The sequence below is a fragment of the Schistocerca gregaria genome, chromosome 1 (genome assembly GCF_023897955.1).
Source record: "Schistocerca gregaria isolate iqSchGreg1 chromosome 1, iqSchGreg1.2, whole genome shotgun sequence".
NCBI classification, from domain to species: Eukaryota; Metazoa; Arthropoda; class Insecta; order Orthoptera; family Acrididae; genus Schistocerca; species Schistocerca gregaria.
Window position 1 is genome coordinate 681,037,805 of NC_064920.1, and position 24,664 is coordinate 681,062,468.

General features: G+C 40.5%; 1 protein-coding gene across 7 annotated transcripts in view; it reads left to right on the forward strand.

Moving 5' to 3' along the window:
- LOC126363261 (exonuclease mut-7 homolog) overlaps window positions 1-24,664 on the forward strand; it is a 265,763-nt gene that overhangs the window by 116,588 nt on the left and 124,511 nt on the right. For all 7 annotated transcript variants that reach the window (XM_050007953.1, XM_050007952.1, XM_050007948.1 and 4 more), the window contains exons 10-11: window positions 1,681-1,876; window positions 12,282-12,428. In XM_050007953.1, coding sequence (XP_049863910.1) covers window positions 1,681-1,876; window positions 12,282-12,428 — 343 coding nt within the window. The remainder of the gene's footprint in view (window positions 1-1,680; window positions 1,877-12,281; window positions 12,429-24,664) is intronic.

Below are 24,664 nucleotides of genomic sequence, written 5' to 3' on the forward strand. Positions count from 1 at the left end.
GAGCGAGGTAGTGGGTTTGATGTCTGAAGGATGTTGGGAAATGTAGTGTTCAGTAATGGTAAGATCATTGGAGTGAAGGATATTGGTGTATAAGGAGGTGGTGTCAACAGTGACAAGCAGCGATCCATGAGGTGAAGGGGTGGGAATGGTGGAGAGTCTGTGAAGTAAGTGGTTGGTGTCTGATGTGGGAAGCTAAATTGTGGGCAATTGGTTGGAAGAGTTGGTCAATGAGTGCTGAAATGCTTTCATTGGGTGCTCAGTGATCAGCTACAATGGGGCATCCAGGATTGTTGGGTTTGTGGATTTTGGGGAGCATGTAGAAGGTGGGTCTGCTGCCTTCACTACTTCATCCCTCAGAGCTACCCATTCGTCTTCTACTGTATTTCTTTCCCCCATTCCTGTCATTTGTTCCCTTATGCTCTCCCTGAAACTCTGTACAACCTCTGGTTTTTCCAGTTTATCCATGTACCATCTCCTTAAATTCCCACCTTTTTTTAATTTCTTCAGTTTTAATCTACAGTTTGTAACCAATAGATTGTGGTCAGAGTCCACATCTGCCCCTGGAAATGTCCTACAATTTAAAACCTGGTTCCTAAATCTCTGTCTCACCATTATACAATCTATCGGATACATTTTAGTATTTCCAAGATTCTACCATGTATACAACCTCCTTTTATGATTCTTGAACCAAGTGTTAGCTATGATTAAGTTATGCTCTGTGCAAAATTCTACCAGACGGCTTCCTCTTTCATTTCTTAGCCCCAATCCATATTCACCTACTATGTTTCCTTCTCTCCCTTTTCCTATTGTCGAATTCCAGTCACCCATGACTATTATATTTTCGTCTCCCTTCACTACCTGAAAAATTTCTTTTATCTCATCATACATTTCTACAATTTCTTCGTCATCTGCAGAGCTAGTTGGCATATAAACTTGTTTTACTGTAATAGGCATGGGCTTCGTGTCTATCTTGGCCACTATAATACGTTCACTATGCTGTTTGCACTAGCTTGCTTACAGGGAAAAAAAATAATAAAGTAATCCAATTGCCCTTTGCTCCCCCTGTTAGTGGCAGTACATGAGCAGTTTACCACTGCATGTGAATAAAGTTGGTCCAACAAAATCCAAATTAATGCCACATATTTATTCAGCTAGTAATAGCTTCCTTCAAAGTAGATCATTCTTTGAGGCACACACATCTACATTCATTCATTAAACTTCTCAGAACATTTCTAGAAGTTGTTTCCTGTGAGGTTGCAAAGGCATTTGCCATTTTTGGTACCTTGAACACCACAAGAATGCAATCTATAGTTAACTGTTGATCCACTGCAATCAAGTTGAGAGACTTTTTCAAATCTTGGTCCAGTGGAAGGCAGAAGTTCAAGGTGTAAAAATAATTATTCACTAAATTGCCATGGCAGATAGTTTAGTACTGTAAACAGTGTTGTTTCATTTTGTCACAGTAATTTCTTTTAAAGTATAGTAACTAGATTGTGGCTCATTATACATCTACATATTTGGTGTGATTTCTCAAAATATGTTCAAAAATATTTTCTTGGGTATTAGCAAAATTTGTTAAAAGTGTTAGCAGACATTGTATGTAAGCAAATTTTATGTTCTATATTAACTACAACTTGTGTTGGCTTAAATGTTATAATATATCATGAACTCTGATTACAGAATATGCATAGAATTGGAATTGACTGTGAATGGAAACCCCGCTTTGGCACAAAGCAGCTCACATTGGCCCTGATGCAAATAGCTACTTCCGAAAATGTATATATTTTGGATGTAGTAAGGATTGGATTGCATTATAAGGAATTGTGGGAAGAGCTTGGAAGAATCCTTTTTTCAGATGAAAGCATCATGAAATTGGGTAACTGAATTTAACTGTAAGAGCATAAACATGTTATGCACAAACTTTTCTGTTTACATAGGTATGTAAGGTGTGTGTGTGTGTGTGTGTGTGTGTGTGTGTGTGTGTGTGTGTGTGTGTGTGTGTGTGTGTGTGTGTGAGCGCGTGCGTGTGGGCGTGGGCGAGCGCACGCACTTGTATATTGAAAGTAACAGTTCCAAAATCACAATGAACTCTGGTGTATATTGGTCTACTTAGGACAGTAATTGAGGCTAGAATTGTCTTTTTTGTTTTAAAGGTATTGACAGGCATCTGCCTGCTGCAGTTGGTATTAACACATTGCACTTATTCTGCAGTGATTATATTCAGCTTGTTTTGTAAAGTAATACTTTCTTTTTTCAGTTCTTGCTATAAGTATTTCATTATAATGTTGTCTGTGTGATTTGCTCAGTTTTAACTTTGTGCAAAACTCAAGACTTTCTTAATTGCTGTTGAAAACTTCAAAAAGCAATAATATTACTTTGAGATGAAAGGCTAATGTGGAGGTGTGTCCCATTTGCTATAACTTTTTATTAGGATGAGACCATTTCTTACAACCTTGAGAAACAGTTTATACAATATAGCATCTGTATCAACAATATTCTGTGAATTAAGCTGATTTTGCATGATCTAATCTACAGTTCATGTGTAAATAAAGAAATTTGGAAAACAAACTTTAAAATAGGGAAACTGTGTTCACAATATTCCAAATGTGATATACTGGGTATACGCAAGCGGCATTGAAATCTGCACACAGAGCATGAAGTGCATTGAAACTGTGAAGGAAAAGGCTTGATTGTGGTTGTGAAGTTGTTAAATTATATAGAAAAGGCAAAAAAGATCATGTAAATAACAGACCAATTGCAGTTTCCTCCTGCATTTATAAAGTATTAGAAAAAATTATTCTATGACAGACTTTTGAAATTTGCAAATAAAAACAATATCTTATATACTTAACAACATTGATTCAGAAATAAGAGATCAGTGACAACTGCTGTTTATGAGTGAGTGCATCAGTTCCATATTAAGCCTGATGGACATGAAAAATGAATCACTAGGAGTATTTATTGACCTGTCTAAAGCTCTTGAAATGAGATTATGCAGTCAAAGTTTGAAAAAATATGGTATTAGAGGTCTGTCCAGCAACTGGATCAGTTCCTTCCGGACCATCACAATCAGACAATGTGCGTCAAGTGCACAAACATCCACCTAAAAACTGTATCTGAACACTTATCAGACTATAAACAAATTAAATATGGTGTACACCAAGGATCAGTAATGGGACCCTTTCTGTTTCTTCCATGTATAAATTATTTCAGCTTAAATATGGATGCACATAAAACAATCATATTTGCAGATGACTCCACAATTTTAACAGGAGAGAGCAGTGAATAATTACAGTAATGAGTAAACACTATCATAAAACAACTTATCCGCTGGCCACAGAATAATCACTTTGTAATAAATAGTAAGAAATCAGTGCACTAAAATTCAACCATGCTCCAAACAAGGTCATGTTCATCCCATTTGGTCTCTGTCAGTGGTGAACTGGTTGGTAACATTACCGAAACCAAATTCTTAGGACTTTGGCTGTAGAGCAATGTAAAATGAAATAAGCATATTGAATATCCCAGTGCAGAACTGAACAAGACATATTACCTTCTTTCCTCACTAAAATCATGCTGTAATGAGAAAACAGTAATGAATGCATATCTTGCTTACTTAAATTCTCGCCTTTCTGGGGAAACTCTAAAACAGCTAATAGCATGTGATTTTTCAGCTTCTCGTAGCGTACTTCATGTTGAAATAGTTCACGGGTGAACTGCTGGATGTCGGTGTCCAATGAAAAAAATATTTCGGCAAATGACCACTTTGCCATCATCAAGTGCACTGATGAACTAACTGACTGATAGGAAGGGGGGCCTGGCACTGCCAGTGCTCCTGTTGGCTCAGTGTTCCGTCCTAGGTTCGCTCCCAGGTGCGCAAGATAGTGGCACCTCTGCTGATCCTCCGCCTGCCCCTGTAGTCAATTCATTGTCTAGTATTTAATTCCTCTTCTTGACCATTCCAAGAGCAGGCTCCCATGCCTTTCTAAGTATGTACCCACTGTCACAATAATTTATTAGTAGTTCACCGCGCAGGGTAGCCGCATGGCCGGGGGCGCCTTGCACGGTTTGCGCGTATGCGGTTCGCACAGCTCCATCCGTCAGAGGTTCGAGTCCTCCCTTGGGCATGGGTGTGTGTGTTGTCCTTAGCGTAAGTTAGTTTAAGTTAGATTAACTAGTGTGTAAGGCTAGTGATGGATGACCTCAGCAGTTTGGTCCCACAGGAACTTACCTCAAATTTAAAGTCTTATTAGCAGTCCCCTTACTTGAATCTCAGCAGATTCCTTAATGACACAGTACCAGAATTTGGACATCTGTGTCAGAAACTTGATGTGGTTGTAGTCCATTCCGTGCAATTCTGTCAGGTAGTGTTGTGTGATCGCCAACTTGTTATGCTGCTGCAGTCTGGTATGGCGTTGGTGATCTCTGTAATTATCTTTGACAGTATGCACTTTTTGACGTAGGTGAATCTTACCACATTGGCAGGGTGTCTAAATACCTTGGATTTCTGTAGTCCAAAGTCATCTTCCACACTACCAAGTAGGGCCTTTTTTTGGCTGATGGGTGGAAAACTGCATTCACTAGGTGTTTCCAAAGAATTCGTCCTGTTGTGCTGGATAATGTGCCACAAAAAGGAATAAATGCAATAGCCATGTTCTCCTGAGAATTATCTTTTGGTTCTGCAAGTTGTACAGAGGGTATGGGACATAGGCTCTCCAAATATGCCACTTCATGTAGCCGTTCTTCCAGAAAACCACCTTCAGATGTTCAGGTTCTCTGTCATTGTCAGAGATAGGGCTCATTCTATGTACCAATGTTTTGAGTGTGCCATGCCTGTAAATTGAGTGGCGGCAGCTGTCAGCATGTAAGTATAGGTCGGTGTGCATCTTCTTCCAATAAACACTGGGGCCTAAAGTGCTGTCTGCTTTTCTTCTAACCCAGAATGGGAGTACTCCATCCACCTCAAGTTTTAGGGTGACTTTGATGTTCTGGTGTATGGAATTAAGATGTTATGGAAGCTTCTCTGTTCCTTGTGGTTGTATAATGAGTGTCATATGCATACTGGAAGAAACATGTAGGTTTCCATTGTGCTGATTTCAGGGCTTCCTCCATGAAATAAATCCGTGTACATATTGGCAACAGTTGGTGAAAGCGGACTCCCCATGATTACTCTTTCCGTCTGCTCATAGTAGGTATCGGAGAAAAGAAAGTACGTCGATGTCAAGACGTGCTTAAAAATGTGGGTCGTCTCTGCATCAAATTTCTGGCTCATAAGTTCTAAGGATTCTTGTAAATGCACTCTGGTAAAAAAAGGAAACAACATTGAAACTCACAAGTATGTTGGTATCTTTAAGCTTGAAGTTATTAAGTGATCCAACAACATCCACAGTGGAGGAGAGAAAAGCACAACACCCCTCCCCCCAAATCAATTAGTTCATGAGTGCACCCGATGATGGCAAACTGGCCGTTTGCTGAAATATTTTGCCCATTGGATGCCAGCATCCGGCAGTTCACCTGTGAACTATTTTGACAGCTAGTAGCACTTTCAAACTACAAAAATGAGCCATTAGACACTTTTTTATGCAAACCAGGACTCTTGCATACATATTAAAGATATCTGGTATTGGTGCATTACCATGTGTATATATTGCAGAAACCCTTATATTCTTTAAAATAAATGTAATAAGTAAGGACTGCAGACTGCAAAAAAACTGTAATATACATTATCACTTTACCAGACAAAACAAAATTTATATACAAGCCAAATCAACACATCTCTGTGCCAAAAAGATACATGCCACATGGGAGTTAAACTTTGTAACAAACTTCCTGAAAACATACAAAGCTATTACTGATGTCAAAACCTTAAAGTCTTATTTGCACCATCACTGCTTTTATTCTATTATTTAAATTTATGAAGTGTTTTACATAATAAATACTTTGTCTAAAGTGTATTATTGTAACGTTAAATAAGTATGTCTAGAAATCACTTTCAAAAGTGTAATTATAACTTGGCTTGAGTAGTGCCTTACGCGAGAGTAGCTTTTTGTAGACAACGGGACCAATAAATACAATGCAGTAGAAGGTACTTGTTTATGTGATGTGCATGATTAAATTATAGTACTTGAAGTCTAATTCTAGTGTGAATTTACATTGACTTAGCTAGTAACAAATATTTACTGACTTTTAAGTATCAGTGTTACTTGGGAAAGAATGACATGTTGTTGGAGAATGTGATTGACTAAATTTGTGAACACTGTATTTACACACACACCACACACCACACACACACACACACACACACACACACACACACACACCAGTAGAAGATACATATGGGAGGGAGGGGGGCACGTGAGTTCCCCCCCCCTCCCCCCCTTTGCAGGGCCACCCACGCCACCACCGCCAGTCAGCGTTCACACTATTCGTTCATTTCTTTCGTCAGTAAATTCGACTGAATCGAGTTATCAAGTAGTTGAACTTTCCTATGTGACACGCGCATCCATATCATCATATTTTATACGTTTCTGTCTGGCACATAGATAGCTATGTGCTCAGAATGGTTTCCAAAATTCTTAAAGAAATGCAGTGTTGGACAGGTAGAAAAATGTCTGCCAAAGCCAATATTCTCCTTTGAGCTCTCTCTAATTGTGAGTTTATCATCACTCTGTTCTCACTGAAAAGGAAATGGCATGACTGTGGGGTTGGGGATTTGTCCGAAATTTTGTGTGGTGAAAGATGATCCCTGACACCTGACATGCTTAAAATATTAGGACGCATTACACAGAAAATCCCGGGAAAAATCAATCCAATGTTTCTTAGGTGCCTTATGAGTATAAAATGTTAGGCTGTTGCCTAGCTGCCATCTACCCTAGATGGTTAGGGCTCGGACTCTTACGCCAGAGGTCTCGGGTTCGATTCCTCCTCGAGAACTTTTTTTTATTTCTTCTGTTTCATTTTATTTTGTTTTTCCACCAATTATTCAGGAAGTTTCCCAAACCTACATTATTTTTAACAAATTAGTTACATTATTGAATACAAATTATTTTCTTTTTGTCCAACAACACAATTCATGGCGCTGGGTTTTCCATTTTTATCGTAAAGTATACGAGGACAAACATTGGATTTTTAATCAGAATAACAAAGTTGATTTGAAAATTTTTATACATATAATAATTACAAATAAGAACCACAGTGGTAATTATCATAAAAACAAACAAAGCAGTACATATAAAAGCAGATTTTTAACAATCACAGGGCGTTTGCAATAAATCTGTATAAAAACATGCCCCATTACCTTTTACAAAAATGTTTTGAGTTTCTGATAATTTTGAGGCAAACCAGTCATATTGAATCATGTCTCAGAATATTGGTGACAATAATTGACGGTGAATTATAGAATGGAATTTTATACAATCGTCCCGGGAATTAATTTCACAATTCTCCTGTAACAATGCACTGCAATTTTGCAAGCACTTTATGAAATTTTTAACCTGCCTTTAAAAGTAAACATCGCAAGTTTGCACCAAAGAAGTGAATTTTTTGAGGTATGACTTTTACAGACCAAGTTGGCATATTTTCGTCATCTTGAAACTGAGCTATCATTCCGGCAGCCATCTAGGCCAGACGGTGGCTCGGCAATGAACTAACATTTTATACTCATAAGGCCCCTAAGAAACTTTGGATCGATTTTTCTCGGGATTTTCCAAGTAGTGCGACCTAATATTTTAACCACGTGAGGTGTAAGAGGTCCTCTTTCACTACACAAAATTTCGGACAAATCCCCGACCCAGCGGTCATGCCGTCTCCTTGTGAGTGACATTACAGCATAACATATCCAGTCACCAAAATCTTACAAAACCCTAGACCCTAGCAATGGTAAAAGCAAAATTATATTCGATGCTCAAGGTTAAGATGGCATGAGAGCTTATGCTGTGATAGCCACTTTGCTTGTATTATTGAAGAGACAAAGGCAGTTATGGAAGAGTTAGATGTGTATAAGAGTGTTCCTTGTCATAAAGGCAGACAAGGACACAGGGAAAACCTGGAAAAGAACTGTTTTTATTCCAACACTGGCCTATGTTACGACAGAATGAGAGAGTGTTTTGCTGAAGAAATTATTTATCACTTAAAATTCAACATACTTTTACCCTCACAACTACTGAAAAATGATGGTAATGATCTGGCACATAAACTGAATTGGTGCTTAACTGAACTACCATTCTTTGAAGAAGAATCACTTTTCGTGATTAAAAAGAGACTAATGGGAGAGATTCTTCAGTACAAGCAAACAAGTACAAATGCCCTTAATGATCATGATTCTGTTAAGCAAGCGTTGTCTGTTTGTCCTATCCTACTTTGCACATGCTGTACAAAATAATGATGATTGAGTGAGTGCAAGATCTGTTGTGTCCAAACTTCTGAACAATGAAAAAGTGTGGTTTGCATGGAGTTGAAGGATTGTCTTAACTCAGCTCTGGACCGTGTCCAAAATTGTCACCTGAGATGAAACTTCAGTCTATGAGTGTGACACTGGCGTGGAAATTCTGGGTTTCCAATGGAAAACCAATGAATCTCCTCACACTAAAAAGCGCATCAGTCAAAATCAGATATCAAAGTCATGCTCATTGTTTTTCACCCCCAATATTATGGGCATAGTGCAGTCAGAGTTCGTTCCAGGGGAAAAGAACTACCATATAGAAGCCAAGTTTCTTGTTGACTGATTTGTTTCAACAGATTCCATCCTTAAGTATCTCACCTGGAGGTTAAATTTTATGGAAAGAATCCTTTTGATTTGGATAGTTAAGCTAAAGTACCTGTTCTCTGAAATACACAACGTTCCACTTTTCTGCCCAACAGTTATAACTTAAGCATACTCGTTAATGAAATTCAGGACAATTGGCTTCAACCAAACTCTTAACTCAGGAACATGAGGTGCACCAAAACAGCACTCATCCTTGAGAATAATATCTTTAACGTATCTGGAGATCAGTAGCTAAGTCAAAGCAAGAAGTATATAAGAAATTAAATAAATTCTGCAAAATAAGACATTAGTTCAATGGAAATTCTGATTTCACACATCTTGTAACAGGTTGGCTCCATAATGACTTGTCTGTGAATTGCTGCAAAAATTGTGTGGGAGATAAGTTTGAATAACGGTCAAGTAAAAGCTAACTAGCATATTTAGTAGGATATCAAAAATATAGGAATGCGGGTAAGCTACTACAAACAGCATAGTGAACGCATTATTGTGGCCAAGATAGATACGAAGCCCACACCTACTACAGTAGTAAAAGTTTATATGCCAACTAGCTCTACAGATGACGAAGAAATTGAAGAAATGTATGATGAAATAAAAGAAATTATTCAGGCAGTGAAGGGAGACGAAAATTTAATAGTCATGGGTGACTGGAATTCGTCAGTAGGAAAAAGGAGAGAAGGAATGTAGTAGGTGATTATGGATTGGGGCTAAGAAATGAAAGAGGAAGCCGCCTGGTAGAATTTTGCACAGAGCATAACTTAATCATAGCTAACTCTTGACTCAATAATCATAAAAGAAGGTTGTATACATGGAAGAATCCTGGAGATACTAAAAGGTATCAAATAGATTATATAATGGTAAGGCGGAGATTTAGGAATCAGGTTTTAAATTGTAGGACATTTCCAGGGGCAGATGTGGACTCTGACCACAATCTATTGGTTATGAACTGTAGGTTAAAACTGAAGAAACTGCAAAAAGGTGGGAATTTAAGGACATGGGATCTGAATAAGCTGAAAGAACCAGAGGTTGTACAGAGTTTCAAGGAGAGCATAAGGGAACAATTGACGGGAATGGGGGAAAGAAACACAGTAGAAGAAGAATGGGTAGCTCTGGGGGATGAAGTCGTGAAGGCAGCAGAGGATAAAGTAGGTAAAAAGACGAGGGCTGCTGGAAATCCTTGGGTAACAGAAGAAATAATGAATTTAATTGATGAAAGGAGAAAATATAAAAATGCAGTAAATGAAGCAGGCAAAAAGGAATACAAACGTCTCAAAAATGAGATCGACAGGAAGTGCAAAATGGCTAAGCAGGGATGGCTAGTGGACAAATGTAAGGATGTAGAAGCTTATCTCACTAGGGGTAACATAGATACTGCCTACAGGAAAATTAAAGAGACCTTTGGAGAGAAGAGAACCACGTGTATGAAAATCAAGAGCTCAGATGGCAACCCAGTTCTAAGCAAAGAAGGAAAGGCAGAAAGATGGAGAGAGTATATAGAAGGTTTATACAAGGACGATGTACTTGAGGACAATATTATGGAAATGGAAGAGGATGTAGATGAAGACGAAATGGGAGATAAGATACTGCGTGAAGAGTTTGACAGAGCACTGAAAGACCTGAGTCGAAACAATGCCCCCGGAGTAGACAACATTCCATTAGAACTACTGACGGCCTTGGGAGAGCCAGTCATGACAAAATTCTACCAGCCGAAGAGCAAGATGTATGAGACAGGCGAAATACCCTCAGTCTTAAAGAGGAATATAATAATTCCAGTCCCAAAGAAAGCAGGTGTTGATAGATGTGAAAATTACAGAACTATCAGTTTAATAAGTCACAGCTGCAAAATACTAACCCGAATTCTCTACAGACGAATGGAAAAACTAGTAGAAGCTGACCTCGGGGAAGATCAGTTTGGATTCCGTAGAAATGTTGGAACACGTGAGGCGATACTGACCTTAAGACTTATCTTAGAAGAAAGATTAAGAAAAGGCAAACCTACGTTTCTAGCATTTGTAGACTTAGAGAAAACTTTTGACAATGTTGACTGGAATACTCTCTTTCAAATTCTGAAGGTGGCAGGGGTAAAATACAGGGAACGAAAGGCTATTTACAATTTGTACAGAAACCAGATGGCAGTCATAAGAGTCGAGGGACATGAAAGGGAAGTAGTGGTTGGGAAGGGAGTAAGACAGGGTTGTAGCCTCTCTCCGATGTATATTGAGCAAGCAATAAAGGAAACAAAAGAAAAATTTGGAGTAGGTATTAAAATTCATGGAGACGAAGTAAAAACTTTGAGGTTCGCTGATGACATTGTAATTCTGTCAGAGACGGCAAAGGACTTGGAAGAGCAGTTGAACGGAATATTGTCTTGAAAGGAGGATATAAGATGAACATCATCAAAAGCAAAACGAGGATAATGGAATGCAGTCAAATTAAATCGGGTGATGCTGAGGGAATTAGATTAGGAAATGAGGCACTTAAAGTAGTACAGGAGTTTTGCTATTTAGGAAGTAAAATAACTGATGATGGTCGAAGTAGAGAGGATATAAAATGTAGACTGGCAATGGCAAGGAAAGCGTTTCTGAAGAAGAGAAATTTGTTAACATCGAATATAGATTTAAGTGTCAGGAAGTCATTTCTGAAAATATTTGTTTGGAGTGTAGCCATGTATGGAAGTGAAACATGGACGATAACTAGTTTGGACAAAAAGAGAATAGAAGCTTTCGAAATGTGGTGCTACAGAAGAATGCTGAAGATAAGGTGGATAGATCACGTAACTAATGAGGAGGTATTGAATAGGATTGGGGAGAAGAGAGGTTTGTGGCACAACTTGACTAGAAGTAGTGATCGGTTGGTGGGACATGTTTTGAGGCGTCAAGTGATCACAAGTTTAGCATTGGAGGGCAGCGTGGAGGGTAAAAATTGTAGAGGGAGACCAAGAGATGAATACACTAAGCAGATTCAGAAGGATGTAGGTTGCAGTAGGTACTGGGAGATAAAGAAGCTTGCACAGGATAGAGTAGCATGGAGAGCTACATCAAACCAGTCTCAGGACTGAAGACAACAACAACAACAACAACAACAACATGAAAAATATTGTGGGAGTTTATATTGTCAGTGCTCCCTCTGCTCACTGAAATGTGGGAGATATCTTGGAAGGATGTTATGCCATTCCTGTGTGTAAAAGAAATGACTTGTTGCAAATAGATTACAACAAATGCACTCTACTCTCTCTCTCTCTCTCTCTCTCTCTCTCTCTCTCTCTCTCTCTCTCTGTCTCTCTGTCTCTCTGTCTGTCTCTCTGTCTCTCTGTCTGTCTGTGCGTGCGTGCGTGCGTGTGTGTGTGTGTGTGTGTGTGTGTGTGTGTGTGTGTGTGTGTGTGCGCGCGCTCGCCACTGACAGGAAGGTGGGTGGCTGGGTGTGACAAGGAGATACGGATATATGTGCATATGTATGAAGTAATACATTTATTGTTAATATTGAATTTCAGATGCTTTCATTTACATAATTTTCATTCCAGCATTCTCGTATGTGGGAGATATGGCTATGATTAAAAATTCGTTGCCACATTTGTACCCTTTCCTGGAAGAACATTGTGAGTTATTGGATGTGTCACTTGTTTGGCAACAATTGGTGAAGAAACACACTATTATTTTTCCATACAGTGGTGAGTAAAGATTACTATGAGAGTAAGCTTCTGATGATAGTCATTTACAGTGTGTTAGTTTATACCAGGGAAAAAGTTTGTGACTTTACAAGATAAAGAACTCTGGTTAATTGAAGAAATACACTACCCTGATACTTTATATATACATTTTATTTAAGATGCAGTTCAGGTTTTCACCCTTCTTCATTGGGCATAATATGTTTGTATCTTCTTCAATGCTGTGTGTCAGCTGCATTTTGAACATGGTAGCGGTCTTTCATTCTGTACCTCACATCTCCTTCTTTTGCATTTACGCGCACCGTCACACGCTTCACTGATGCTGTGGAGCGTTCGGCAGTTGGCCACATGGCAAATGGTGCATTGCACAATGAAGTTAAAAGTGTGTGTGTGCGTTGTGCTTGTAAATGCTAAACAAGAAGTTACAGAATAAAAGACAGATTCAGCAATTCAGAACACAGTTGACAAAAACAGTGCTAATCTTACAAATGATAACATGTACTATCATTTAACGATATTAATATATCTTCTGAAATCAAATGAATGAAATATTAATTCTTTAACATGAACCTGAATACAGAGTTGGTCACAAAGGAAAAGGAAGAGAATACTATCTCTCTCTTATCTTCATACCAAAGAGGACAAAGATTATACTCTAGGCTAGGACATCATGTATATTCTTTGTTTATACATTATCCCTTTTTCTCAACTCGCATAATTAATTAAATAAATAATTTTCTAATAACATCAAGGAAAACCACCACTCATTGGAGTGGCTTTTCCACTTTTTCTTTTTTGGACATAGTACTTCTAAAGCAGAACATAAATCTAATTTAAAGCAAGTAGTACTGTTGGCACACTACTTGGTGTCTGCCAAGATGACTGTCCGACTACGGTCTTCATTGTCCTCTTCCTCCTCATCCTTCAGCCCCACTCACTGCATTGCTCGGAGTGCTAGGCAGGAGCAGAGCTGGAGCGGTTGTGGAGCTCTAGTAGACAAGAACTGATGTACACACACACATAAAAAGGTTTGCATCACCCCAGTTCCCAGAGCTCATGAAGCTAAGACGTTGACTATGGATATTGTATCACAGACATAGTCCCTTTAATTGTTCAGAGATGTCACTAAACTCAACCAAAAATGTAAACAATGATGCATGAGAAGCGACTATTAGATGGAGCGGGTCCGACAGCCCATCAGTTCCAGTCATTCCATCAGGAAGAAGGTACACGGCTCATATTATCTGTAGTTCAACCATGCCTCAATGGTGAATATCGCGGTTCGATCATGTCCGCATCGTTACTTTGTGCCAGGAAGGACACTCAACAAGGGAAATATCCAAGCAACTTGGAGTGAACCAAAGTGGTGATGTTTGGACATAGAGGAGATACAGAAAGACAAGATCTACCGATGACATGCCTTGCTCAGGCCACCCAAGGGCCTACTGCTGCAATGGATGGCCACTACCTAAGGATTATGGTTGGGAGTAACCTTGACACCAGTGCCATCGTGTTGAATAATGCTTTTATTACAGCCACAGGATGTCATGTTACGACTCAAACTGTGCGCAGTAGGCTGCATGATGTGCAACTTCACTCCCGAAGTCCATGACGAGGTCCATCTTTGCAACCACAGTACCATGCAGCGCGGTACAGATGGGCCCAACAAATTGCTGAATGGGCCGCTCAGTATTGGCATCATGTTCTCTTCACTGATGAGTGTTGTATATGCCTTCAACCAGACAATCATCAGAGACGTGTTTGGACGCAGCCCATTCAGCCTGAATGCCTTAGACATACTGTCCAGCGGGTGCAGCAAGGTGGAGGCTCCCTGCTGTTTTGGGGTGACATTATGCGGGGCTGACATTCGGCACTGGTGGTAACGGAAAGCACTGTAACGGCTGTACGATATGTGAATGCCATCCTCCAACCGATATTGCAAACATATCGGCAGCATATTGGCAAGGCAGTCTTCTTCATGGACAACAATTTGCACCCTCATTGTGTACATCTTGTGAATGACTTCCTTCAGGATAACACCATCGCTCGACTAGAGTGGCCAGCATGTTCTCCAGACATGAACTCTATCGATCATGCCCTGTATAGTTTGAAAATGACTGTTTATGGACGACGTGACTAACCAAGCACTCTGAGGGATCTACAATGAATCGCCATTGAGGAGTGGGACAATCTAGACCAGCAGTGCCTTCATGACCTTGTGGATATTATGCCACAACAAATACAGGCATGCATCATAGCAAGTGGACCTGATGCTGGGTATTAGAGGTACTGGTGTGTACAGCATTCTGGACCACCACCTCTGAAGGTCTCACTGTATGGTGGTACAACATGTAGTGTGTGATTTTCATGACCAATCAAAAGGTCAGAAATGATTAGGTTGGTCTCTATTCCAATTTTATGTACAGATTCTGGAACGCTGGGAATGGAGGTGACGCAAAACTTTTTTTTATGTATGTATAAAAAGTAGACTGTTAGTATGTATTTACTTATGTGTGCATGTCTGGGACCTCCTCCCATATCCCAGGATTGATTTCAACAAAATTTGGTACACAAACTGCAGTCTTCACAAGTACCAGCACTATTGGTTTTATAATCTCCTAGCTCCAATAGGGGCAGAGATACAGGCAATTATTTATTTATTTTTATTTTCTTCAGCCACTGTTGTATAGGTTGCCCTGTACAAAAGATGTGTTGTGTAAGAGTAGTATTGGCCAGCCAATCGACCTGCTGTGCAGGCCGACCTACAGGTCAAACAGTGAAAGAGGGCTTTGCAGGGGCTACACATGTGAATGGGTACAGCTGCAAGATGGATAGTGGAGGAGATGGACAGAGAAAGGTGGCAGCAGAGGATGGCTAGTGAGATGGGGGTAGGAGTGGATGGATAGAGAGAGGGTAGGCTGTGGGGATGGTCAGAGGGAGGCTGGAAGGAGATGATGGCCAGAGAGAGTGTAGAAGGTGCTGATGAGCTTATATTCTGGTTGTATCACATGATGAACATCGATATGTTGTACCTTGCCAGTATTGTGGAAATGTCTGCTTTTATTTACTGTAGGAATGTTACATTGTAGTTGAAATGGAGGCACTATATGTGGTAATGTTTAAGGAAGAACATGCTTTATTGAGTCCTTTTTTTAGCAAGTGCCAACTTCGAGGAGTCATAGAAGTTAGACTTCAGTTACGAGAAAATTTCATGTGCACAGTTGAAAGATACAACCTTTTTCTCTTTGCAGGTTAATTTTCATTGTTTTCTGATTAGTAATTTCTTTGCTGTAATATCAAATGCAAGATTCTGCGATTGAGCTTACCATTGTAGTTGGTGCAGTGGAAAGCACGGATGTAAAGCTTGAACATTTGTTGGTTACACTGTATGTCGTCACTCTTGAATACTCCTCCCATTTTTCATTTAAGAGTTTGTAAAGTAATTGTGTTAGTAGCTGCAATAAATGTGAGGCTGTGGTGCACTGTAGTTATCATATCAGTGCGCCACCACAATCGTAATGCGCGATAAGCATTTAATTAACTAGTGAAGAATGGCAGCTACATTGTTGCTTTTCAGTACAGCACTGCCGCATTCAGTTGTTGCAAGTAGAGGGCAATAATTTGATGAATCGCAAATGAATGCTCTCTACAATCAGCTCTGAATAAATGAACAGTTAAATGTATTGTACATTGTAACGTGAATAGAAATTCAGCTATCTCAAATAAATTTTGCAGGAAAGAATCCTGACTGAAATATAACCCACCTTTATCACTTTTGCTTCTGACCAAGATATCACAGCTGCTATTGCAGTTCTGTATGTGGATCAGCAATGGTTCTGTTGCTATGTCAAGACTGTGGATTTCTTGTGCATAACTGTTTTCAGGTTTGTGTATATGATTCACTGAATTACTCCAGAAACTCTGGGGAACACTTTCCACAGTGGAGCAGTACAACTCTATTAAAGTACAATTTAGCTTCAAATTATTCTCCTTTGCAATCTTGTTCTTGAAAAATATCCAATTAAGTTCAAAAGTGTTGAATTCATAGTATGCCACTGGCAACTGTTGAAGTTCAATTTCCTTGTCCACTGAATGCAACACACTTTTCAAAAGGCACGCTTGTGACCTGAAGTGCTGTTGCACTTGTTTCAGTAGACCAGCTGTAGTAAATGTGGCATTAGGTGGAAGCTTTACACTATTACTTTCCATCCATTCAATAATGGAATCCTTTCTCCATTTTGTAGATGAGTTACTTTTGTGATACTGGGTTTATCATCATGTGACATGGAGCTTGATCTAAAATAATCACAGATCTGCTTGGTAATATTTCGTAGTGTCTGGTATTCACCTCAGAATGATAATCTCCACCTCCTCTTTACACAATAAAACATAAACCAACACATTGTATGGACCCATCTTCGTTTCCAGTGGGGCATATTACAATCCTTTTTCCAGAACCAGGTGATACGTAAACTCCTCCTTTCCAGACATTCCAACCTTGAATGCTTCCTCTATGATGATCAAATATGTTTTCTATTGCATAAGGCATTTGTTGTTCCTGCCATCCAAACTTTTTGGATTGATGTGCACCACATCAACTCTCATCAGTGTTATAAATGTTCCATCCAATGTTTCACAGTAATCCTATTTCCTGCAAGAACTCGTGTCTTTTGCCTGCTGTTTAGTTTTTTTCCATCAGCACACGGTTTTTGTTGAATGTTTTGTATCTGAAGCCCAACTTCTGAATAAGACACACAAGCTTATTTCACTCATATCAGGAGAATCTTCCAGCTCAGTCTTCAACTTTTCCAACATGGCTGCTAGTGTTAAAAACACCTTCTTCATATAGATAATGTGGAATCTCCTCCTTATGGCTCCCTGTGTAAACTCATCCAGCACAAACTTCTGTCTCCATCTAGAACTCTCTCTCTCTCTCTCTCTCTCTCTCTCTCTCTCTCTCTCTCTCTCTCTCTCTCTCTCTCCTTTTTTTGTGATAACAAAGACACGAAGTTCCTCTATATTCTCTTGAAATTCGCTTCACTACACCTTCACTGATATTGAGACGGTCGGAAGTTCTCTTTACTGGCTGCGATACAGAACTACTCACACCCTGTTGAAATAACTACGTGCGCTGATCATAGACTTTTCACAAGTCCACAAATGGTGCATGGTTTCACACAAGGTAACAAACTGTGTAACAAAGACGGTCTCAACCAAGTGCACAACAATAAAGGTCTCCTATCTATGGGATGCTCTGATGTAAACACTGGAGATATGAATAATTAAGGGGAAATAGCGTATAGAGGTCTGGCGCCATAGTATATGCGAGCATGCAACACAAAAGGTGCATAAACAAATACACTGAAGGGCTAAAGAATCTGGCACACCTGCCTAATACCATGTAGGCCCCCCTGAGCACTCAGAAGTGTCACAACACAATGTGACATGGACTCGACTAATGTCTGATGTAGTACAGGAGGGAATTCTGCAGGGCTGTCCATAAATCCATAAGAGTACGAGGGGGTGGAGATCTCTTCTGAACAGCAAGCTGCAAGGCATCCCAGATATGCTCAATAATGTACATGTCTGTCGAGTTTGGTGACCAGCGGATGTGTTTAAACTCGGAAGAGTGTTTCCAGAGCCACCCTGTAGCAATTCTGGACATGTGGGGTGTCTCATTGTCTTGCTAGAATTGCCCAAGTCCATCAGAATACACAAAGGACATGAATGGATGCAGGTGATCAGAGACAGGATGCGTATGTAAGTGTCACCTGTCGGAGTCATATCTAGACTTATCAGGGGTCCCACATCACTCCAACTGTACATGCCCCACACCATCACAGAGCCTCCACCAGCTTAAACAGTCTCCTACTGACATGTGGGGTCGATGGATTCATGAGGTTGTCTCCGTATCTGTACACATCCATCTGCTCAATATAATTTGAAACAAGACTTGTTCAGCCGGACAACATGTTTCCAGTCATCAACAGTCCAATGTTGGTGTTGAAGGGCCCAGGTGAGGTGTAAAGTTTTGTGTCGTGCAGTAACCAAGGTACAAGAGTTGGCCTTCGGCTCCGAAAGCCCATATCAATCATGTTTAGTTGAATGATTCACATGCTGACACTTGTTGAAGTCACAGCATTGAAATATGCAGCAATTTGCAGAATGGTTGCACAATGAACAATTCTCTTTAGTTGTCATGGCTCCCAAGTATTACTATGTTTAAATTGTCTTAATATCTTTGGCAAAAGTAACCTCTAGAACTTAACTGTTTAATGGTTCATTCTGCACTACATTCCACAATATGGTGACAAAACATTGACTTGCAGACACCTGTGGTGATGCTGATAACCATTTTCATATCCATAATTGTTTGTTTTACTTTTCTTCTGTTCAACATGGTCGTATTCCGCGTATATATGATGGTCTCGGTGCCATGCTCGAATCCATGAAGCAGATCATGGATTCGAAGGTCATATTACTAAAAGCCCACTTGATATGCAGGAAAATGTAGACAACAATTTTCTGAAAGTGTAGAGCTTTTTCTACATTACTTTTGAATACATTATGGGAGTGACAGTGATCAATATGTTACAAGTATTTACTATTAAAAACAGTCTTGATCACAATTTATTTAGTATGGTGACCGGTTTTGACCACTACTGTGATCATCTTTAGACCAATGAGTAAGAACCTCCTCCTGGTAGACAATCACTCAGTTCTCTAGCAGGAGGAGGTTCTTACTCATTGGTCTGAAGATGACAACAGTAGTGGTCGGAAACGGTCACCGTACTAAATAAATTGTGATCAAGACTTTTTTTAATAGTAAATACTTTTTCTACATTTCCAACAACTCGGTGAAGGACTGTTTAGCATGACTTGCCTGATTGATATGCATTTTGGTTTTCATGTAAAGGAACCTCTTTTCCCTAATGTGCACATTAACCAGTTTTTCTAATGCCTTCAAAAGAAAAGACAGAGGGGCTGGTCTCATATCAATAGTCTTGGTATGATCATTTCTCCCTGGCTTTGGAATAAAATCAACCTTCACTATTCTTCAAGCATTAGGAATGACTCCTGCTGCTAGACTGACTCTAAACACCCTAGGGTCCAATTAAATTAATGTCAGAGTCACATACCAAAGCGGTCGAATTTGTTTGTTCTGTGCACTTAACACTAACATTCTCTGACAGCCAATAGGCATTCAGTAGTATTCTGAGCACTGTGCTGTGAACTTTGTAGCCAGTGCGTGCATTAAATGTCCTCTTAGTGAGTTATTCAGTGAATTTTTATTCAGTTTATTAATAGTTGTCACTGACAATGATGGTAAGCAACCAATTCTACATAATCAAACGAGAGGGATAATTTGAATGATAGATGCTTTCTTCAAGTGCAAAGTACCTCTACACGTGTACCACAACTGTCATTTGGGACTGGTAATGCTGCATCCCTGTCTGTGCCATGACCTTCGCAGACTGCACTCGTTCGTGAGTCGGGCTATGATCTATCACCTGCGTGTTGCAGTAGAGCTGGAAAAATTCCATCTGGATCTGGCTGTTGAAACATTCCCAGTACCAACAGGATTTTCTTGAAATCAACACATTTTTCAGCAGATTCCCAGTTCTCGTGTCAGCTACTTGTGAATCAGTACCTCACTGGGACTGAATCTTGATTTGTATCATCTTCCATAGCGCATTGAGGAAACTTGAGTCTTGAGGACAACATCCAGCATCTTGTGCTGCTGTTGTATACTCACCGTCCTCCTTCCTTAGTGTGCATCCTGGATTTATTAGTGCCCTTGTAAGAATTTTGTGAAGTCTGGCTCTGACAGCTGTACTTTCTACCTCCGCACAGAATATCTTCCAGGATTATGGTTTCACTTTTTAATAACAGAGTTGTATTTGGCAAGGACCTTCCAGTGTTTTATCCATTGTCCCTACCTTCTTGCAAAGTTGAACAGTCTTCTTACCTGCTTACTTTTCAATTCAGGATTATTATTCAACAAAGGTGTATTTCTTTTGTAAGCTGCTTGATGATTAGATAGATCCCTAAGTACGAAGTCAGGATAGCACACATAACTTCAAATGCCATTTTCTCTAACACTGCTGGATTTCTTATTGAAGTTTTATGTTCAGATAATTATGACTTGAGTCCTTTCATGTATGAGTTCGGCTGTTTTCCTGGCCGCGTGCTATGTCCCACTGCTAGTGTGTGTGTGTGTGTGTGTGTGTGTGTGTGTGTGTGTGAGTGCCAGTGCAGATTGGCCATTAGAGGCTGCTGATAGGAATTGTGTGCACGGCACAGTCTCTGCCACGCCGTCTACTGGCACCCTATGCCTGTATATGTGTGGAGCAGTGCTGACTGAAGTTGTATTGCGCCCAACTGTGTTCTGTCTCTTGTGGAGTCCCGAGAGGCTTGATGTTCAGACCTTATCAATGAAGCCATTTTTGTGTGTCTTGAATCAGTTTTGTGTGTTATTTGGTTACTATACGATGGGCAACAAGTGTAGAACGGTTTCTGCATGTGCAGTCTTAGTGTGGTTTCATCAGCTTTATTCGTTATGGATGCTGTGCTACCTTCCCTGATTATTCAGCTTACTTCAGCTGTGACCCCATTGTCAGCTTCCATTAGCAGATAAGGTACTGTTCCATCAGTCATTTAACCCATTTTTTCTCCATATCATGGTTCAACCAAGGATTGCGAAGCTTATGAAAAAAGGCTCGGACAGCATTTTTGTAGCTTTCGATTTGACAGACTTGAATTTGTGCAAAGCATTCTTCCTCTCATGGATTCCACCCAACATTTATCAATTACTGCGTCAGCTTGCCCCTTCAAAAGAACTGGCAGCTCTTCCTTTTGATCACATGTGCAGTTTATTGTACACCTACTATCACAAATGAATGCATGTCATAGTGGTGCGAATTGAATTCTACTGATGCTGCAAGAAACCAAACCAGTCATACAGGTCCTGGTCAGTCAAACTTCATGGCATTATCCAGGAGTTCATTACTGATGTCCATAGTGATTCATATACAGATTCTATATCGCTCAACACAATTATCTGTTTAGCTCCATACAAGGAAGTGCGTCAGAAAGCTGTGAAAACCCCCCAGTTGGCATTGGTTTTGCAAATAGCACAATCTTTTGAAGTTTCTTGGGTGGCAGGTGACCAAATTGAAGCATGGAATGATGCGACAGTATTGTTGCAAGGTGTGCCCACTAGTACGATGGACAGCTTGCACAAGGAAGTAGCTGTGGTGGCAGTAAACATGTGGGCTGAGTGCTGGGCTGACTAGGCCGAGCCAAGCAGCTGCAACCTTCACAGCATCAGCATTCTCTGTTCCTATCTTGTCCTTTCTGTTTTGACCAGCATGTTTGGCATGTCCTAAGCCCCGGGCTTTTTTATAATGCTTGCCACACAGCTCCCATGTGTTGTTCACTGAAGGTTGTTCAGGATATGGATATGGACATAAACTGTGTGTCACTCCAATGATTGGGACTTCTCCCAAGTCATTTATCAAGTAGTGTTATTCACCAAGTGATCTGGTTGCAGGTGGACACAAGTGCTGCAGTTACATTACTGAATTCTCAAACCTATGTGAGTTTAGGCTCGCTGCCATTGACACCAGTCACATAAAAGCTGTTTAGTTATAACAAACAGAACATTGCACTGTTCAGACAGTTTACGGCATGTGACTCTTAGAAGCCAGTTGTTTGTTCCATTACATCTTTGTTGGTTTGCCAATGCCAGTGTTGAGAACTTGTTCGGGATGGACGCATTTCAGGCATTTTGATTTTCTTTCACCAACACAATTCAGCTTGTGTCTGATCAGGTTCCATATTCTCAATTGAAAACACCATGTGAGGAGTTTCCAGACTTGTTTCTAGAAGGTATAGGTTACGTTATGAATCTTTCTGCTCATATTTCTTTGAAATGCACACTTCAGCCTTGTTTTTGTCATGCAGGTCTGATTCCTGTTGCCCTAAAAGATCAAGTAAAAGCAGAATTGGGCAGACTTCAATCTCTATGGGTGCTGCAACCTGTTATGGCTAGTGAATGATTGTCTCAACAGATTGTAGTTCGCAAGTTGTCGGGGAAACTTTGCCCTTGTGGCAACTTCAGTAATATTGTCAATTTGCTGTCAATTGCGGATAAGAGTTCTCTCCCAGACCAAGATGAAATGTTGGCAAAATATAGATCAGCCAGTACTTCTCTGAAACTGAAGCATATTGGCAGTTTCCTGTGGACAAAGTGTATCAGCTGGTTCTGGTTTTGAATATTCCTTTTTGTCTCTAATCAATATTTATGCCTTCCTTGGTATGGCTAGTGCCCCTGTTATTTTCCAACAGTTTTTAGAGCAATTGACTATGCCTCTCCTGAGCTGCATTAATTATCTGGATGTATTGTTACCAAGAACTTCTCTACAACCGATCACGTGAAAAATTTGCACACTTTGTTTTCTGTCTTACAGATGCCTATGGTGTGACCTCATGAAATCTGTTGTTCAGCCTTCTATTGTTTATTTGGGGTTCAAGGTCTTGGGGGATGGTGTTTGCCCTCAGTCAGACCACACCTCCGCTGTTACACCTATGCCTCGCCCCTCATCCATTAAGGAGCTTCATGCCTTCCTAGGGAAAATAGCCTACTGTCATAGACTTCTGCTGGGGGCAGGCACATTGTGCCCGCCCTCCCGCCCCCCCCCTCCCCCCCCCCTCCCTCCCAAATTGGCATTCCTTTTGTGCAAGAGTTTACCTTTTTCCTGGAGCCTGAATTTTGATCGTACTTCTCAAGTGTTGAAAGCCAAACTACTCAGAGCCCCACATTTAGCTATGTTCTTTCCGGACTGCATATAGTTTTGTTGACTGACACCTAATACTATGGACTCGGTGCAGTCTTAGTGCACCGATATGCCAACGCCTCTGAACGACCTGCTGTTTTGGCATCTAGATCTCTCAAGAGTTGGAGATCCAGCAGCGTTACTCTCAGCTCAAAAAAGTGGCTCTTACCCTAGACTATGCTCTCAAGAAATTACATGTTTTTATGTGTGGCGCCAAGTTTCACCTTAAAACTGCTGATCACAAAACCGGACACTATTCTTGTCGTGTCACAATTGTGTAATCCATTTCCAACCCATGTCTAAATGTGCCTATGCGGATGCCTTGTCCTACCTTTCTATGGGTGCTTATTCCAACTTTGATCATGAAGAATTGCTTCTTTGCTTCCATTTTGATATTGAAATGCAGGCCGCAGTCGAGGATTTCCCAATTATGAGCTCCTGCATAGCTGTTCCTGCCGACCTGGTTCTCCTCCTAGTGGTTCAATTTGTTCAACGGGGCTGGCCAGATAAACACCTGGGTTGTGCTTTGGACTCCCTGTCCAACTGTTTTTCCTTACCATACCGCACCTCTGTTTTTTGATGGTGTTTTGCTGTTCTCCACACAAGACCTTTCTCCCAGAGTAGCCATTCCTGTCATGTTACCGTGTGAGGTTCTACGCCTTCTCCACCAGGGCCACTGGGGTGTTTTGTGCACTAAACTGTTAGTTACAAAACATGTTTTTCAGCCAGAGATTGATGGCAAAATTGTCCATTTTGTCACGGCTTGTGAGCAATGTGCCCAACAACAGACAGCCCCCGTGGTGTCCCTGTCCTCCTGGTCCACTTCGTGCCAGCCATGGAACGCATTCATGTAGACTTTGCTGTTCCCTTCTTGAATTCGTATTGGCTCATGGTTGTGGATGCATTTTCCTGGTTTTCTCACATTCTCTGGTATGTGTCGACATTGGTTTAGGTCACAATTCATACATTTTTCAGGGTTTGTTTTCTATTGAGGGATTGCCTTGTACCTTATTTTCTGGTAATTGGCCCCAGTTCATTTCTCACACATTTCAGTTTTGTTCACCATGACGTTTGTTATGTTACTGCGTCTCCATTCCACCCTCAATGAAATGGCAAGGTTGAACAACAAGTGCTTTTGTTCAAGTCCCAAATGAAAAAGTTTGCTGTGGGTTCTTTGCCAGATGACACCCTTCTCCTTTTTCTGAGCACCTATCAGTTCACACCTATGAGGGAGCAGAAACAGGCTGAGATACTTCATGGCCTGCAGCCATGCATGCTCCTCCAACCTCTGCTGCCTGTGCCACATATGCCACTGTTAGGCTCGTCCGGCCACTTCGTTCCAGGAGCACCAGTGTGGGTGCGAGGTTTTGGTTACCACCGCAAGTGGATACTGGCTACTGT